Genomic DNA, 15,688 nt, shown 5'->3' with positions numbered 1-15,688 from the left:
AAAATCATTAAAATATGCAGAGGAAAGCAACATGCTTAGTTTAATGTACTTCTGAATATTAAATGCAAGTAAAATGGTACATAGACATGGAGTCATCTGTTATATTTTAGTCTCTGAAGCAATAGCTGTGTAAACCTTAACCTCGTAATTTTGTAAGTTCCACTTTATCATGTAGCTGCAAAAGGCAATCAAAATAAATCATAGAAGATGAAGAAATATTTTCTAGGGCTTTCTGAAAGCTTTCAGAGGTGGAGCTTGATCCATGAAATTTTTGTAAGCATATTAAATAATACAACATGATGTGCAACGTGTCAGGTCTGATAAATTATTTTGTATAGGACATTTATACAACATATGGTGAGCTGGTATGTGAACAGCTTAATGACTAAATTATGTTAATCTTTCTTGCCATATTTACTTTTCATTTTTAAAAAATGGTGTTTTCAATTTCTGATTTTACTTTTTTGATCATGGACAGATATAAGAAAGGTGTAGGTCATCTCCGAGAAGCTGTGACAGTGATCCAAGGTTCCTCAGCTGTGCAGTGTACATAACACAGATGTTGGGAGAGTCATCTGTCAGCTATGCCTCTCCTATGGAGTTAGAGTTCTAGGGGGAAAAGAATTCGACACAGTGCTGTCACTGTTACATTTTCACAATGGAAGAGCATGCAAATATTCAACCTCCTGCTTAGCAGTAGTGCCCTGTCTAATGTCTGTGCTGGTTAGAATAAAAAAATAGTGGGTGCATCTAGGGCTCATAGATCTGACAAAGGTCATGCTATGCTGGGCATTTGAATTGGAAATTGTCTGGACTTAGATTTTATAAAGCTCCCACTGTTGTCGGGGAAAATTTCAGCAGGGTTTTGTCCCTGGAGAGGCCTCTTAGGCCCTTTTCTGTCCTATGAATGAATTTAGATGTGAGGGTTTCTCTGCCTTAAAACTGTTAAGTTCATTTTGCATACATCCCCAGAGAGAAAAACTGGCAGATGCTTTTGTCTTGGAAGTGTTTAAAAGAAAACTGCAGAACAGGAACAAGGGAGAGAAGGGGCCCTGTGTGGAGTCCCAGAACATTTTGGAAATGGCCAATATGCAGTTTTCATCAGTACTAAGGCGGGGCACAATATGGTGCCTGTAGCTCACTAGGGAATATGAATGTTGATTAAGCATACTCCCAGGCTTTGAAATCCTGAAAGCAGTGTCAGAATAATGGATGTTGAGCAAATGTCAAGCATTTGTTAATTTCGCTGTTATTTGGAGTTTATCTACCATGATCAATCAAATAAACTAGTGCTTCTCTGTTGTGGCATGTGTCATTGATATGGTGATTAGGGGGCTAGAGAGGCCTTCTGCCTTTTTTTTTTGCCTTTTTTTTTTCTGTTACAGGTAACAGATTATATATGAACAGCCATAACTTTAATAATTGTTTGTAGTTGGTTTAATGGCAAGTGATACAAAATACTTAACAAAATACTTTATAGTAGTGAAATAAAATAGTACTTGCATATCTACCTTGCTAAACCTTAAATTCCATTGTTTTAATTTTTGGCCTTAAAGCTTTACTGCTGGGGGGGAGGATAAATTACTTGTAAGTGAAAGTTGATTGGAAGAAACCTAATTAAAAGCAAAAGTTAGAAAAGCAATGGTATCCACCCCAAATTAGTATTGTTCTATAAGTTAACTTCCTTTTTGCTTCTCACTCTCTTGGTTTCAATAAAGGTGTCAACATCCTTATTTTTGACTGGGAAACATTTGTGTGCCTTTTAGTTAAAAGTGGAGAGGATTACTTGCTTTTTTATAAGAACATGCAGTCTTTTTTAAGAGTATGTCAGATAAGTTGCTAGTTGTTGACTAACATGCAGAAATGTTAAGGGTCCCATCCAGAATATTCTTTTCCTCTAAATTCTCAATTGCTGTTGTCTTCTGGTACCCTAGTTGTGCTAATTTGTCATTCTTAGGAGCTACAAAGAACTCAGAGTTAAATGTGGAGAACAAATTAAAAATAAATCAGAAGTAGGAAAAAGTACTGTGGCATTTGTTCTTTTATTGTCACATATTAAGACTTCGAAGTAGTAGTGCATAATGTAGGGCTCTTTTTCAAAGCTACCCGAAGGATGTTGTCAGATTCCTCTGAATTCTAGTGAAGTTTATTTACGCTCTTCTCAATTACTTTTTTCTTCCTCTTTTTCTTTTTTTTTTTTTTTTTGCCAAGTCTAGTCTTTTAGTATTTATGTGCTTTATATTTTTATTATGTTTTTGACAATCCAGAAATTTAAGAATTGTCAATAAGTTCATGCCATGTGACTTGATGCATATTGAGGTCATATTCAGTTTATTTTAACATCGAGCAAATGTTTGATGTTGAACTAGTTTTCCTTCTTTGTTAGTTTTCACATTATTTATTTACTGGAACGTCTAAATCTATTTTACTGAGGCTGGTTAAATTTTGGTTAATGAAGGAGATGCTATGCGGTGAACCTATTGACTGTTTACATCAGACTGTTTAGCTAGGGAATGGAATCAGACTTCTCACAATCTTTACCACAACAATACAGGAAACAAAGGTTGGTAATTGTGGCCATTTTCAGAGCAGTACAAAGAAAACAAAAATTTAAATCCTCAAGAAAGTGGATGAAGAGAAGGGAAACTTCTATTGCTAGAAGTGGAAAACAAGGCTAAAGAAGTTTTAGAATAGAGTAATATGAAATTATGATCACCTCACTCAAACTTTCTCCTGTCACCTGCCAGTGAGTGCGTTCATAGGTAGTTTAAAAAAAATTCTGGAAGACCACTTGTAAAAAGGAATGGCTGGATTTCCTTCTTAGTGCGTTCTGCCATACCTCCAATGTTAAAATTATTTTTTTCCCTCTATGAAAGCTATTCCTTCTAGTAAGCTATACCTGAGAAGTGCAGTCAACTTTACGGTAAAGTGTAAGACTTCGATTTTGGAAAGACTGAAGTAGATTTTGTAAATATAAGCATGTATAACGCAAAATAGTACGCTGTCAGCTAGGTAGAGTAACAACAATTATTCTCTGTTTTATTATTATTACAAGTAATTTTTAAATTATAAACTTTAATAGAGTGTGTAGAGTTTAAGCCTGAAAACTCAAGGACTAGCTGTAAATAGGTTTATTTCTTGCCTTAAATCAGTATCATTACTCAAACTGGAATTTAAATTATACTTCTATACAATCCATACTTGATACAGGTGAAATCCTTTAAATTATATCTGCAATACGATCCTCACTTGTTTAGGGGATTAACCATTTTGTTTTGGTTTACTCGAGGATTTTTTTTACTTAGGGTGTTCAGTTCTACCCTGGAGATAGCTGTGCAACAGTGTGTGTGCCTGACATGTGATGCATGCAAATGCTAAATACAGTAGCAGCATGAGGCAAGTGTCATTAACAGTAATTTATGTAATGAAAGCCACCTGGCTGTCTTCGTAATTAATTGCTTGTAAATAATAAATTTAAATATAATTTATAGTTTTCTAAATTTGATTATATATTTTTAGGAGCAAGTTGCTTAAGGGTGTTTGGGGACTTGTTTAGTTTCAAATTGGCACAGATATGCATTTTACATACAGGCTAATTTTTAACAAAATGAACAGTCTGATTAGCTTAAAATTGCCATTTACTAATAAAAATAGTTTTTTATTTGTAAACTTAAAAGGAAAATTTTAGAGAATGGCAGGAGAATGAAATTGGAAGAACATGTACTAAGATTATCAGGCTGATGGTGAGAGACAAACTCTGTTTGACTCCTGTCAGTTTCGTTTGTCAATGAATCCCCTGATGATATGATCAAAGGATACCAAAAAGGTTCTGGTATGCGTAAGTTGAAAAGGTTTGAAAGTTATTCAAGTCCTATGTAAGAATATTTTTTTAATATTTGACTAAATTTTATTTTCATTTTTAGCATTGACATAGTACTTTTAAAGCTTGTATTGTGAATATTGTTTGTATTTGCTTACAGGGGTCTTTTTGTGGTTTTGGCATTTTGGTAGGTTTCAAACACGGAATAGTTGTTTGTAATTCTGGAAGAAAAAAAAATAATAGTATTTCAGGGAAATTATTATCTGCTTGCTTACTAAGATAAGACCAAGAGGTAGTTTCTTTTCAGGTAGAAATAGCACTGTTCTATTCCTGTATTGTCAGAGTTCCATCTCTAACCATAAAATCTACCGGTGTTTATGCATTCTGAAAATGTCCTGCTGTTCTTCTCATCATCAAATTGAAATAATGGGGAAACAGCAACTTTCTTCTAACTTCACTTTTGACTTTTCAGGGACTGGATCAGAAATACTTTGTAGGAATTAGAATATTGCTTATTTTGAGCTACGCTTCCATTACTACTGCCAAAAGCTAGTTTTTGTATTGATGAAAGGAGATGATCATTGGCTGTGTTGATAATTTGTGTTTACCTCTGCATTTTATTTTTTTCACATCTGATACAAATTGTGTGTTGTCTGCAGTTGTTTTAAAATATATTGGCCATTACAGCAGACACCAAAAAATGAGGTGTCTACAGGAGAAATTGGTGCCCTGTTCTTAAAGGAACTTCTAAGTCTTTCTAAATGAAAAATCATTCAAACAGTATCTAATACTAGCAATTTTCCTCTGTCTGCTGCTAGAACTTATTGGCCAACTAGGTCAGACATTATTAAAGTTCAAGTGGCCCAGTGGGAAAAGTAATGGCCTTATGCTACTATGAATTTTAAATGCTGCCATTTCTATGTATTGCACCATCATCTGTTCTTGCACATCACTAAATTGCATAGAAGTTGTGAGACCAACCAATGTCAAGGTCATAGAAGTGATGACTCTTCTCAAGTAGCCTTCTCAAAGCTTTGTCATAGTTATTCTCATAACCCCGTCTATAGGCAGCAAAGCTATATGTATATGCCTGCATTTAACCTATTTTATTATTATTGCATAGGGTGAACTTGCAATGCAGGAAGTCTTAAGGCTCAGAATCCTTATTTTCAACTTTTACTTTTAAATCTAACAAAGGTACAAAATCGACTTTGATGCTAAGACACTTTTTAGTAAGTGATTCATATTCACATCTTTTGACTTGAGTTGTTCTATAGTTTAATGAACTGGATGTTGCTGAATTTCAAAACTGATTAGTGCTATAGCTCTGCAAGTGAGCTTTAATCTTGTCTTGTTTTTAAATTGGTATCTTTAAGGCTGAAATGAACATCACCCCTTTCACGGGTACTTCTTTTTATCTATATGTTTATTGTAATTTTATAGCATTAGTACATTTGTAATGAGAGTATTTCACCAACAACAACCTGTAATGGTTTTGTGGTTCCCAAAGTACTGGAGTAGCAGGAAAGTTCTAATATTAAAAGATATCTGCTTCACAGAAATAACATCTCACAAAGAGATGTAACAAGCACATGACTCTCATACTAGAGAATGTGGAATAAAAAAGACAATTTCTACTGTACCTTAATTCCTATAAAACCTACAATTCATTGTTGGATATACTTCCAAGATAAGCTTTGACAGTGCTACTTTGGGATTTCACCCATAACAGCTTCTGAATTTTGGAAATGCAAATCCCCTTGCACAGTCTTTTAACCATCATGTTTATCATCTTCATGAGGTAAAGAGTTCCATTTTGTGAAAGGGTAGCACTGACCCAGTGTTCTTTGTAGTTCATATTTACTCTTGTTTTTTGTTGTTCTTTTTTTTTTTTACTGATCACTCTTCCTTTATTCCATAGTAGAATGTATGAAAAGTAAAACAGCATTTTTGTTCTTTCTATTTGGGGCAAAAAACGTGGAGAGGAAGTTGAGGGAAAAGAATTGCATTTTAAAATGAAGATATGAAACAAGTAGAAGCTTGTATTTACATCTAAGATTTTACATTTCCATAAATCTCAGAAAGTGAAGTGGAAAGTTTACCTTATCCCTAAATGATACCACTGGCCTTCTTGGCCACAAGGAAGCTTGCTGATAGTCACCCTGTTTTCCACCAGGACAACCAGATCCTTCTCTGCAGAGTTCCTCTCCAGCAGGTCAGCCTCTCACCTGTATTGATACCTGCAGTTATTCCTCCTCAGATGTAGAACTCTGCACTTGCCCTTGTTGAACTCCATAAGGTTCTTTGCCATCCAGCTCAGCTTGTCTGGGTCTTATTGAATTGCAGCACAGCCTTCTGGTGTGTCATCCATTCCTTCCAGCTTCATATTATCAGCAAATTTGCTAAGGTGCATTCCATCCTTTCATCCAGGTCATTGATGAAGATGTCAAACAAGATCAGAACTTGGCTTGTCTTTCACTTCACTGTTGCCATTGCTGAAACATACAACCCTCTGCCTCACTGTGCTCACATCCACTGTTTCATCTCCATAAAATTTCAGCAAGTAAGCTTCAATGAATGCTGGTGTGTGCAATTTTTTCTGCATGGAGAAATTCAGTTGCAGTCCTTTGCTTCCTACAGTATTCCATGTCCAATGCCATTTTGTCAGACTGCCCCTCTGCTGCCAACTGTCACATAGCAACAAAATTTAGCAAAGTATTGTTGGGAAGATTCAACCTCTACTGCCATACCACCAATATGTGCTTCTGAAATTGTGGGTCAACATAGTAAAATAGGAGGCATTACTTTCAGAGCTTTTGTAATAATTGTAGAAGTTGTCGTGTTTGGATTCTCTTCAGGTGTGGCTCTATTACATGGGAAATACTAAGTTGGACAGTACCCAAAATCTTGGCTAGATATAGGAGCATGTTTTGCTGAAAAGAGGAAGGTAAGACATTCCAATTAAAATCTTTTAGTCCTTACTGCCTCCTTCTTGGCCATAGTTTCACATCAGCTGTAATTATGAAGTGCTGATCTGTCTGTAAGTACTTTATACTCACTGCAGGCCTGCAAACAGATCATGCTGGTGTGCTCTCCAGGGATGATAGTACAAGCAGGAACATCCAGAGCAGGACCAGGCCCATCCCCAAGTAACTTTTGATGATCTCCAAGGAAGAGATTCCACAGCCTCTCTGGGCAGCATGTACCAGTGCTCAGTCACTCTTGCACAATTTTCTGACATTGAGACAAAACCCCGTGTTTCAATTTGCGCCCGTTTCACTGGGCAATGCTGTGAAGTACCTATCTCTGTTTTCTTTATACCTTCCCTTCATGTGTTTGTATACACTGATAAGATACCTCCTGTAATAAGTTGCATGGCAGTATCCTGAACTGTTACCACCAGCAGCTGCGTTCTTTTTGTGCTGTCTTGCAATGCAGATGCATGCTCATGACTCTGTTCCCTCTCCAAGTACGCTGTACTGTCTTTTTAACCACTTTTCAAAACCGTGATGTTTTAGTTTGCTGTCAGTAGCATCTTGCAATAGATGTTCCAGCAATGTTTGAAGGAGCTGCTTCATTTTGCCGGGCAGCTTTCATTTTGCTGGCTATTCATGTAATTTTGCCAGTAGCAATACAACAGAGGCCAAAAAAAAGCAACCATAGAGTGGCAGATAAGTGGTTTTGGTGTTTAACAGGGGGGCCTATGTTAATTAGAAGAAACAGAGAAGAAGCCATGTGAAAATATAAATCTACTTCTCTTGGGGAGGAGGGTAAGGCTTGAAATTCTTGGAATGGTTCTGTTGAAGTAATTTTCTGCTGCAGTCACAATATTTTTGTACTGCAATCCAGTATATATCGACCTTGTTAGGTTCTTGCCTGATTTTTATTTCTTCATTTATTTAGTATTTGGGGTGAGTCCTAAATGATTGGAACAGTTGAAGCATTGGAGAAGCTTGTCAGACTAAAATGAAGTAGAAAGATGAAATCAAGGACAGCAAAGGAACAAAATAGAATGAATAAGAGTAAAATGGGAGAACAGAGAGATAATGGATATAATGGTCTTAAATCTTTTTGATACGTCACTGAGTATGGTTGGATAATTGTGCAGTAAGCATAGTAATGTTACTGGGAATGGTTTTAAAATACAAAAATGTGTGTACTAGTTGGAGAGAAGTCAAACCCAGGTAAATGTTGTCCTGTTTTGTGTTGTTCTGTTATTTAATTTCTGAATCTTTTCTCTACATTCAGTTCTACTGTTATGACCATGTAAATCTGCCAGATAATAATAGTTACATGGAGAGCCATTACGGGGCCATATGTATCTGGCTCATTTATAGCTTGCAGGGTTGTTTGTTTTGTTTTGTTTTGTTTTCCAAATAAATCAACTTGAAGAAGCATAGCTATGTATATGTATGTAGTCTGCTTAAGTATATAATCTTAATTTCTTTCCTTTGTTCAGCTTTTAAGGCCACATCTACACATTGAAGATTGCCATAATTGGATAGTACACCTTTTGGGGATGCATTGTGTTGAGTATCTCTTGGCCACTGTGTTGAATGATATATATTTAAGAATATTTAAAATCTTGACTGTATTGTCATTTATGAAATTAATGGATCACAGAAAAACAAATACATATAATAGATAGTTTAGTATATAATAGATAGTAATAGATATTATTACCATTTTTCTAGTTTCAATATTCAGACAATTAATATTCCATTTATCATGTATAAAATGTCAGAGAAGAAGGCTCAGCTTACGGCTGTCACACAGATGCACATGCGCTGGACAGACAAGCCCAAACTAGGTGTTATGGCAAAGATGCCAGAAACATGAGAAACAGATAACTCAAACTGATAAGCTCATTGCGTAGCACTGAACACAGTCTAGCTTAGTTACTTTGCACCTAATGCTTCAGCTGGTTTATTTAGAGGTAACTTTATACTGTGCTACATAGATGTACCTTCTGTTTCAACTTGAACAAACCATTCAGTCATTCTATTCTTCAGTTTTGTCTTTTCAAAGTGGGCATAAGACTTGCTTATCCTAAGTTAGTATCTCTGAGATGTGAATATTACAAGAAGAAAGGCCATTTAAATGTGGAGAGAATATTTACATTTAATGTAAATATGATGTAATGCAGGTATTAAATCGCCATGCTGGAAATCTGTCAGAAGAAGAAGACTTTAGGCACTGCTGAATATTTGAACTACCTATGTTGTGCCTTAGTAGTTAAGCTCATGAAAGGGAAAATGTTAATTATTCATAGTGCTTTGCTGTACCATAAAACTCGATTTATTGAGACTATAATTTGTTCAAGTTGCATGTAGTAGGAAAATATATCAGAAGTAATTAATTGTATTCAGGATATGATGAGGTAAATATATCCACAGAGGACAATTGAAAACAGTAGTGGCATGGTAGTGATTGCTTTTTTGGGGGGAAAAGAAATCTTGTCCCATTTCTAAATGTTAAGAATTCAGAGAGAAAAATTCCCACTTGAGAAGAATGCTTTCCAGGTTGCTTCACTGCCAGGTGTTTGACATTGAGGGGAGCCTTAGATGAATGAAGCTTATGGCAGCTTTTGGAAATGACCGACTCCAGGGAATCTCTGCTTCCTGCTGTGAAAGTTTCTGTTTTCAAAGCACATCAGTTTCAGTGGGAATGTTCCAGTGGTCCCATATGCTACTTCTGACAGAGAGGGAAGTTTTTAACCTGAATATGAGACAGCTACTGAAGAGTTTCCCTTGCTGCTAACAAAATGAATTTCAGTATGTTGCCAATGAACAAGCGGTATGTTCCCAACTTCTGATGGAATTTAAGTCCATCAATTATTAAAGGAAATTCTGCTTTGTTTTGCTTTGTCTTTTCCCTTTTAACTCCAGTACCTGCTACTGATAGGGCTTTGTGGGTTTGAGGCTGAAAAAGAATCACCTAAACAATATGCTAGTTTGCTTTGAAACTCTTGCTATATTTTCCTCCCCTCCCTCGTATGCTCTCTCCTTGACCTAGCAGCAGGAAGCCTTTGTCTGAGGTGTTCATCTGGAACAACTTTTCCACACTTGTTTTCATGTTCTGTTAGATTACAGGGCAGCAGGCCTACCTTTGAAGCTCCCTTCTCTTTTGTTTCTTTGCAGTGCACTCCAGTAATTAACTTTGTCCTTCTTTTATTTGTTCCAGTCAATCGCAGTCCACTCTGCTGAGCATCTTCTCCCAGGAGTACCAGGTTAGAAGTTTTCTCCTTTGTGAGGGTTGACAGGTGCCTAATTGAATGATGAATGTCCCTTTATTTCTTTGTAATTGAACTGCCAGCTTTCTGATTGGTTTGGAGGATGTTCCCTTTTCCACATCAAGCACCGCCTGAGTCTCAGTGGATGGCTGCCAAGCCTACCCATCCATCTGTCTAATAACATCTAGCCTTTGCTTATTTGGTGGACCTGTAATAAATTATGCTAAACCATTATTATTCTGACAATAATAATTTCCCTGTGTTGCGTGGTTCCATGTGCTAAATGTTTGCTGACTTGCACTGTCAGTGCTGCTTTCCATTGCTGACAGAGATGATGATAAATGACCATTGCCGGAGTGGCAGAAGGCAAGAGAGGCAGAAAATGGAGTCATTTATCATGAGATGACAGGTGTCAGTCAAGTGGCAAGTCTCTGTGGAATTACTTTTTGTAGTTTTTCAAATAAGTTGTTTTTAAGCAATGTTCTTCCTGGTTAAAAATGCCAATTGAATTGTAAAACTAGCGTACACCAGACTTAGATGGAATTGAATTGAGGGAAAATTAATACAAAGATTGAAAGACAGAACAAGTTTTACTTTGCCCTCTGCAGCCTTCAGTAAACTTATTTAGATTCAATTATTGTGACCTTACTGGCTTTTACATATATGGTACATTGCAGTACACTATGAAGACATTCATTTCAATTGAACATCATTTCTATGTAGAATCTCAAAACATAGTTCAGTTTGTATAACAAAGTGTAGCCTAGGCATCTGTTTGAACATTTATGATTTTTGTGCTTTGATATATGACACTTTTGTAAGACTGTTTTTCTTTTGTTTTTCAAGAAACAAATAAAAAGAACACATGCCAAGCATCATACTGCAGAAGCAGTTGAATCTTACTACCAAAGGTATGACCTCCTTACCCTAGTTAAGAGTATCATCACTAAATTTTATCATAATTATAAGTAAATTAGCTCATTAGCTTATGAAGATGATTTTCTATAAATATAAATTAACAATTTGGGATAAATGTTACAGAATGTTCACATAAATGTGTTTATCAGTGTATATACAGAATATTTCAGGCTTTGGTCAGTCTGATCAAGAGGTGTTTAACTTCCTTGGCTTTTAATCCAGATAAGCAAATATTATTTTTTACAGTGCATATGAAAGCATTCATTATATACTGCCTATAGTTAGTAATTATGTAATTTCCGTGTCAAGACTAATATTAATGATAAATTCCTTACAGCTAGTGAGCTTCTTCTGTTGCAGCTGCTTGTACTTTTTTAAAAAAACAGCTGTTTTACATTGCAAAAGTTACATACTAAATTTCTGTATTGCCAGCTTTAATTTTTAGATCACTCCTGTTTTATCAACAGAAGTGTCAGAAATAGCTTTTAAGGGAGAATGTCATTTTACGATATTCTGTAATTATTTGTGTCTTAAGCTAATAAAATGTTTGCGACATCTTATAGTTTGTCTGTTACCTCTATACACTTTATTTTAAATGTCACAATGACATAATTGGGGCATAATGATAACTGGTAAAAATGTGCAATTAAAGAATACTTTGCAGACTGACATATCTGAAGAGCTTACATGGCAAGCAAGTTCATACTTGTGATTATAGATGCCTGATATCCATGCTTAATGTTAATCTGTATGAACCAGGAAAATAAACAAAAAGCTTCCATTTGTAAACAATTAAGTACACTGTGCTTCTGCAGAATCATATGTTTAAACCTAAGCACAACCTGATTATATCAGAAAGCCTTGTGTGAATTGTACTCTTTGGAGGGCTTGATTTTCTTTTTCAAGTAGCTATATAGTTTTGTAAAAATTTGTACTGGATCACATCGCACTTCTCCCAATGTTGATGTTTGTTTAGGAAGAATATTGGCTTTAAATTTTGTCATTTTAATAACCATATATATATGAAATACTTAATTTAATTACTTTTAACTAGTATAATTTTAATGAAGTGTCCTATGTTAATTGTAACTGTAATAATTCTTTTCTTAGAACACATGCAAATAATTTAAACTCTTTTTATGATTATAATTTTACTAGTCCCATTACATTGAACCTGACATGCTGAATCAGATTTTGCTTTTTGCAAAGTAGCAATGTTGTTGGTACCAGTGAGGTTATAGGTGTAACTAAGTTTGGCTAACATCAGGTAGGAGTACTTGGTTTTCTGTCCCCTTCTGTACACTCTGAGGTATGTGGCAGTACATAACTAATGCATTATGTGTGAAGCTATGTGGTAGCTATGCTATTACTGGATATTGTGTGTATTGCAAACTTTTAACATGGTTGGACAAAATGCACATATTTTAAAATTAGGTATGTTCTGGTTATTATATAGGAAACTCATCTCAATCCCATTTTTTATTTACGGTGGAATGTCTTGTAGTCTACAGGGGCAGACTGCTTGAGTCAGAAGGCAGTTTGAAATGCTGCAAGTGTAAACATGGCAAACATGTTGACTACTCTTTTGTAGCATCCATCTTACAACTATACATTCTGTGTGATATGCTTCTCCTACATACAAACAAATATTTGTGCATTCCTCTATCTGAAACAACACAATTTCGAATGTAGTCATTTCCAGTAGTCCTTCTTGGGAGAAAGCATAAGTGTGATTTTGTGGAATAGTTCCTACTGTTTGGCTGAAACTGGTATAGGCTTCAATTTGGACCAACAGAAAGCGAAGTTATAAGAAGCAAAACTTTTTAGGACACTTTCAGCAAACTTTTTAGGACAGTATTGCCATCAACAAGTGAAATCTGTTAGTCCATAATGGAATTGCCAGTAGCACTCCAATGTCAGCTGTAGCTGTGATGTTTGATCATCTGGGTGCATGTTTTCCAACATTAGTCTCAAGCAAATCTTCTTGGTTAAGTATGTTGTTCTTTAACTGTCTTTTTTTTCCCCCACCATTATAAATTTTCAAGAGTTCAGATTTACATGAGAAATCTTATTTTGTATTTTTACATAGAATTGAAATAGGTTACAGCAATAAGCTTTTATCAGTTCCTTTATTCATTAAGCCTCAGAATAACTTGCAAACAAAAAGCCATTATCCTCTGTGAAGAGTTACATATAAAGATGTTAAATGCATTTCACAAAAAGGTAAAATGATACTAATATCTGTAGCTAATGAGCAGAAGAAGGGCTTCTGATGAATAGATAATAACAGAACTAGAAAGGCTGTGGCCTTCTAATGATTTGCTCTATAAAGATAGGATAAATGAGCAGGTTCAGATGTTGTTCTGTACCAGATTGTTGCAAAGCAGAGTGGCTTCCAAAAGTATTCTTCATTCCATCAACTCCTGAAAATAATAGATCCTAAATTTTTCTTTTAATATTTCTTTTAGTATTCTTCACAATATTAAGTTCATTTTTATACTCTGATTTCACTGAAGTTAGTCTTTAGTATTTAAACCATTACCATTACCTTTGTTGATAAAATCTGCAATTAAACTTCTGAATGTACTTTTTGTGCATAGTAACAAGTTAAATAAGATGTACAGTGATTTGCACTATGTAGCTGAAGATCAAATAGAACTCAAAATCTTTTCAGTGAATAATAGAGATTTTTGTTTTGCATCTTTAAATAATAGAAGTATAATTTGTTTATATGGCTTTTTGAATCTTTGTGAAAGACCATTGCCTTGATTTGTTGTCTGTTTTTTTTTTTTAGCAGTAACTTGAATCAGATTGTTGCATACTGCAAATGAATAGGAAGCATGGCTGGGGAGTTTGTGGTTGTTTAAAATACTTATTTATTAGAACGCTTCTCATGAAATATGCTGTGCTGGGCTGTACAGGAATTACCTTTGCCTTGTCTAGGTACCTGAATGGGGTGATGAAAAATGCCACTGCCCCTGTTTTACTGGAACTGGCCAATGAGGTAATAATCTTCACTTTTTTCTTTGATTTTCCAAATGTAGAACCTAAGGGGCATATCTATAGTGACATTACTGATAAATGTAATTAACGTAAAATAAATGGTTGCCAGGCACATTAGACATTTAAAATTGTTCCCCAGTCTGTTAGTACTTATAACAATTAGACAAAAAGCCTCATTTATTAATAAATCAGTTAATGTAATTAGTCTCCTAACTTCAAGAATTGTAAGAAGCTGGATTTTTGTCTTGCTGGAAATTTCAGACTGTGCATAGATCTTTTAAGCACAATTTTACTGAAAGTTCCTACACTGATTAAGTGAAGTCGCATCTGTTAACAACTTTTAAATAACAAAACTAAGATTTTTGTTTTAATACAAACGGTTAAAACAGTTTATTTTCCTGACACCTTTTAATTCTGTTCATACAGATTAGAGGATGACTAATGAAAACTGCTTAATAGAAGACAATTAAGCAGAATAAATTCTTTGGTATAGCTGTTTCCTAGAAAACCTGGTCTGTGAAAAGTTTCAAACGGTTGCTATTAAAAATCAGACAAATTTATCGATACTGTTTATTAAGTAAAATACGAATCTGGAGAATCAAGGCATTAAAATATACTCTCTAAAGCACTACCTTGAAGAAAACATACAAAGTTTGGAAGAGTGGTGGTGAGCCTCCTAGATAAAAAAAATCGATCGACTCACCTACCCTTTAAGATCAAAGATCGATTGAAATTGCATTTCAGTAGGTGTTAGGAGACGGAAAATGAGTGCTTGCATTAAAACTGATGTTGTATGAACATTGTGTTGCAATAGCAGCAACTTCTACATATTACATTAGTAAGAAAGAATGGTTTCTCTCTCACGTACATTGCTGAAGCTAGCAAATGAGCGATTACCTATCAATTACTAGAAGATATTAATGGTCTTTGAAGTGTCCACATGTCCTGATCATACTATTAGCAAAGAATAAAGGATTTATTTCACATCAGTAGTAATGTGTAGCTTTTTCTTTCATTTTTTTAACTATTTCTGGAAGAAACAGGTCTCAAACTACATTCTGTTTTCAGAATATAAAGTATGACCTTATTAAGAATTTAAGTAAACAACTTGTTTCATGATATACTGCACCTATATTATATGAGAACTGTTTTCAAAATATTTCAGGCACAAAGTAATCTATGTTACTGGTTCATTGTATATTTTTTCCATTGATTTAGAGATTATGCATATCATTTCTGACTCTAGAGAGCGTATCTTTGTTTATATTACACTAATATGCCTTTGCAATACAGATCAAAGTTTTCTTCAGTTTAGAAATAAATAAAAATTAGATCTAAGAGGAAAGGGAGATGTACAAAGAACTTATCTGCTTCTGATTTCATGGTAGCAGGTATATAAGAAATGCAATGTATTTTGTGACTGCTGCCTAATGTGTTAGTGAAATGTGGCAATAACCAGCACCAGATTACTGCTTCCAAACAATCAAGCTGCCATTTTTATATGATAGTTAATATTTAAATGACATACTCTTGCGTCTGCTGACAATTGATGTAACGGTAATACTTTATGAGTCAATATATATTTAATCAGTGGAAACTGTAAAAATTGATGAGAAAAATGTTACATAGGTGCATTACAGTGTGTAGCAGCTCTGTTAAATAGGAACAGCTCCATATTACTATCTTTTGGGGCTGGTTACTGAAGGTTTTTTGAG

General features: G+C 34.9%; 1 protein-coding gene across 4 annotated transcripts in view; it reads left to right on the top strand.

The window, feature by feature from the left end:
* The window catches only part of CDIN1 (CDAN1 interacting nuclease 1), a 113,908-nt gene that overhangs the window by 11,116 nt on the left and 87,104 nt on the right, over window positions 1–15,688 (top strand). For 2 of the 4 annotated variants that reach the window (XM_042862406.1, XM_042862413.1), the window contains exons 2-4: window positions 10,004–10,049; window positions 10,899–10,963; window positions 13,914–13,974. In XM_042862406.1, coding sequence (XP_042718340.1) covers window positions 10,004–10,049; window positions 10,899–10,963; window positions 13,914–13,974 — 172 coding nt within the window. Of the gene's footprint in view, window positions 1–10,003; window positions 10,050–10,898; window positions 10,964–13,913; window positions 13,975–15,688 lie in introns of those variants that run through there. The other 2 variants (XM_042862421.1, XM_042862429.1) reach the window with 2 other exon arrangements.

Source organism: Lagopus leucura, unplaced genomic scaffold, assembly GCF_019238085.1.
Source record: "Lagopus leucura isolate 7727_CA_CO unplaced genomic scaffold, USGS_WTPT01 Super-Scaffold_1, whole genome shotgun sequence".
Taxonomy (NCBI): Eukaryota; Metazoa; Chordata; class Aves; order Galliformes; family Phasianidae; genus Lagopus; species Lagopus leucura.
This window is presented reverse-complemented; position numbering and strand designations above follow the sequence as displayed.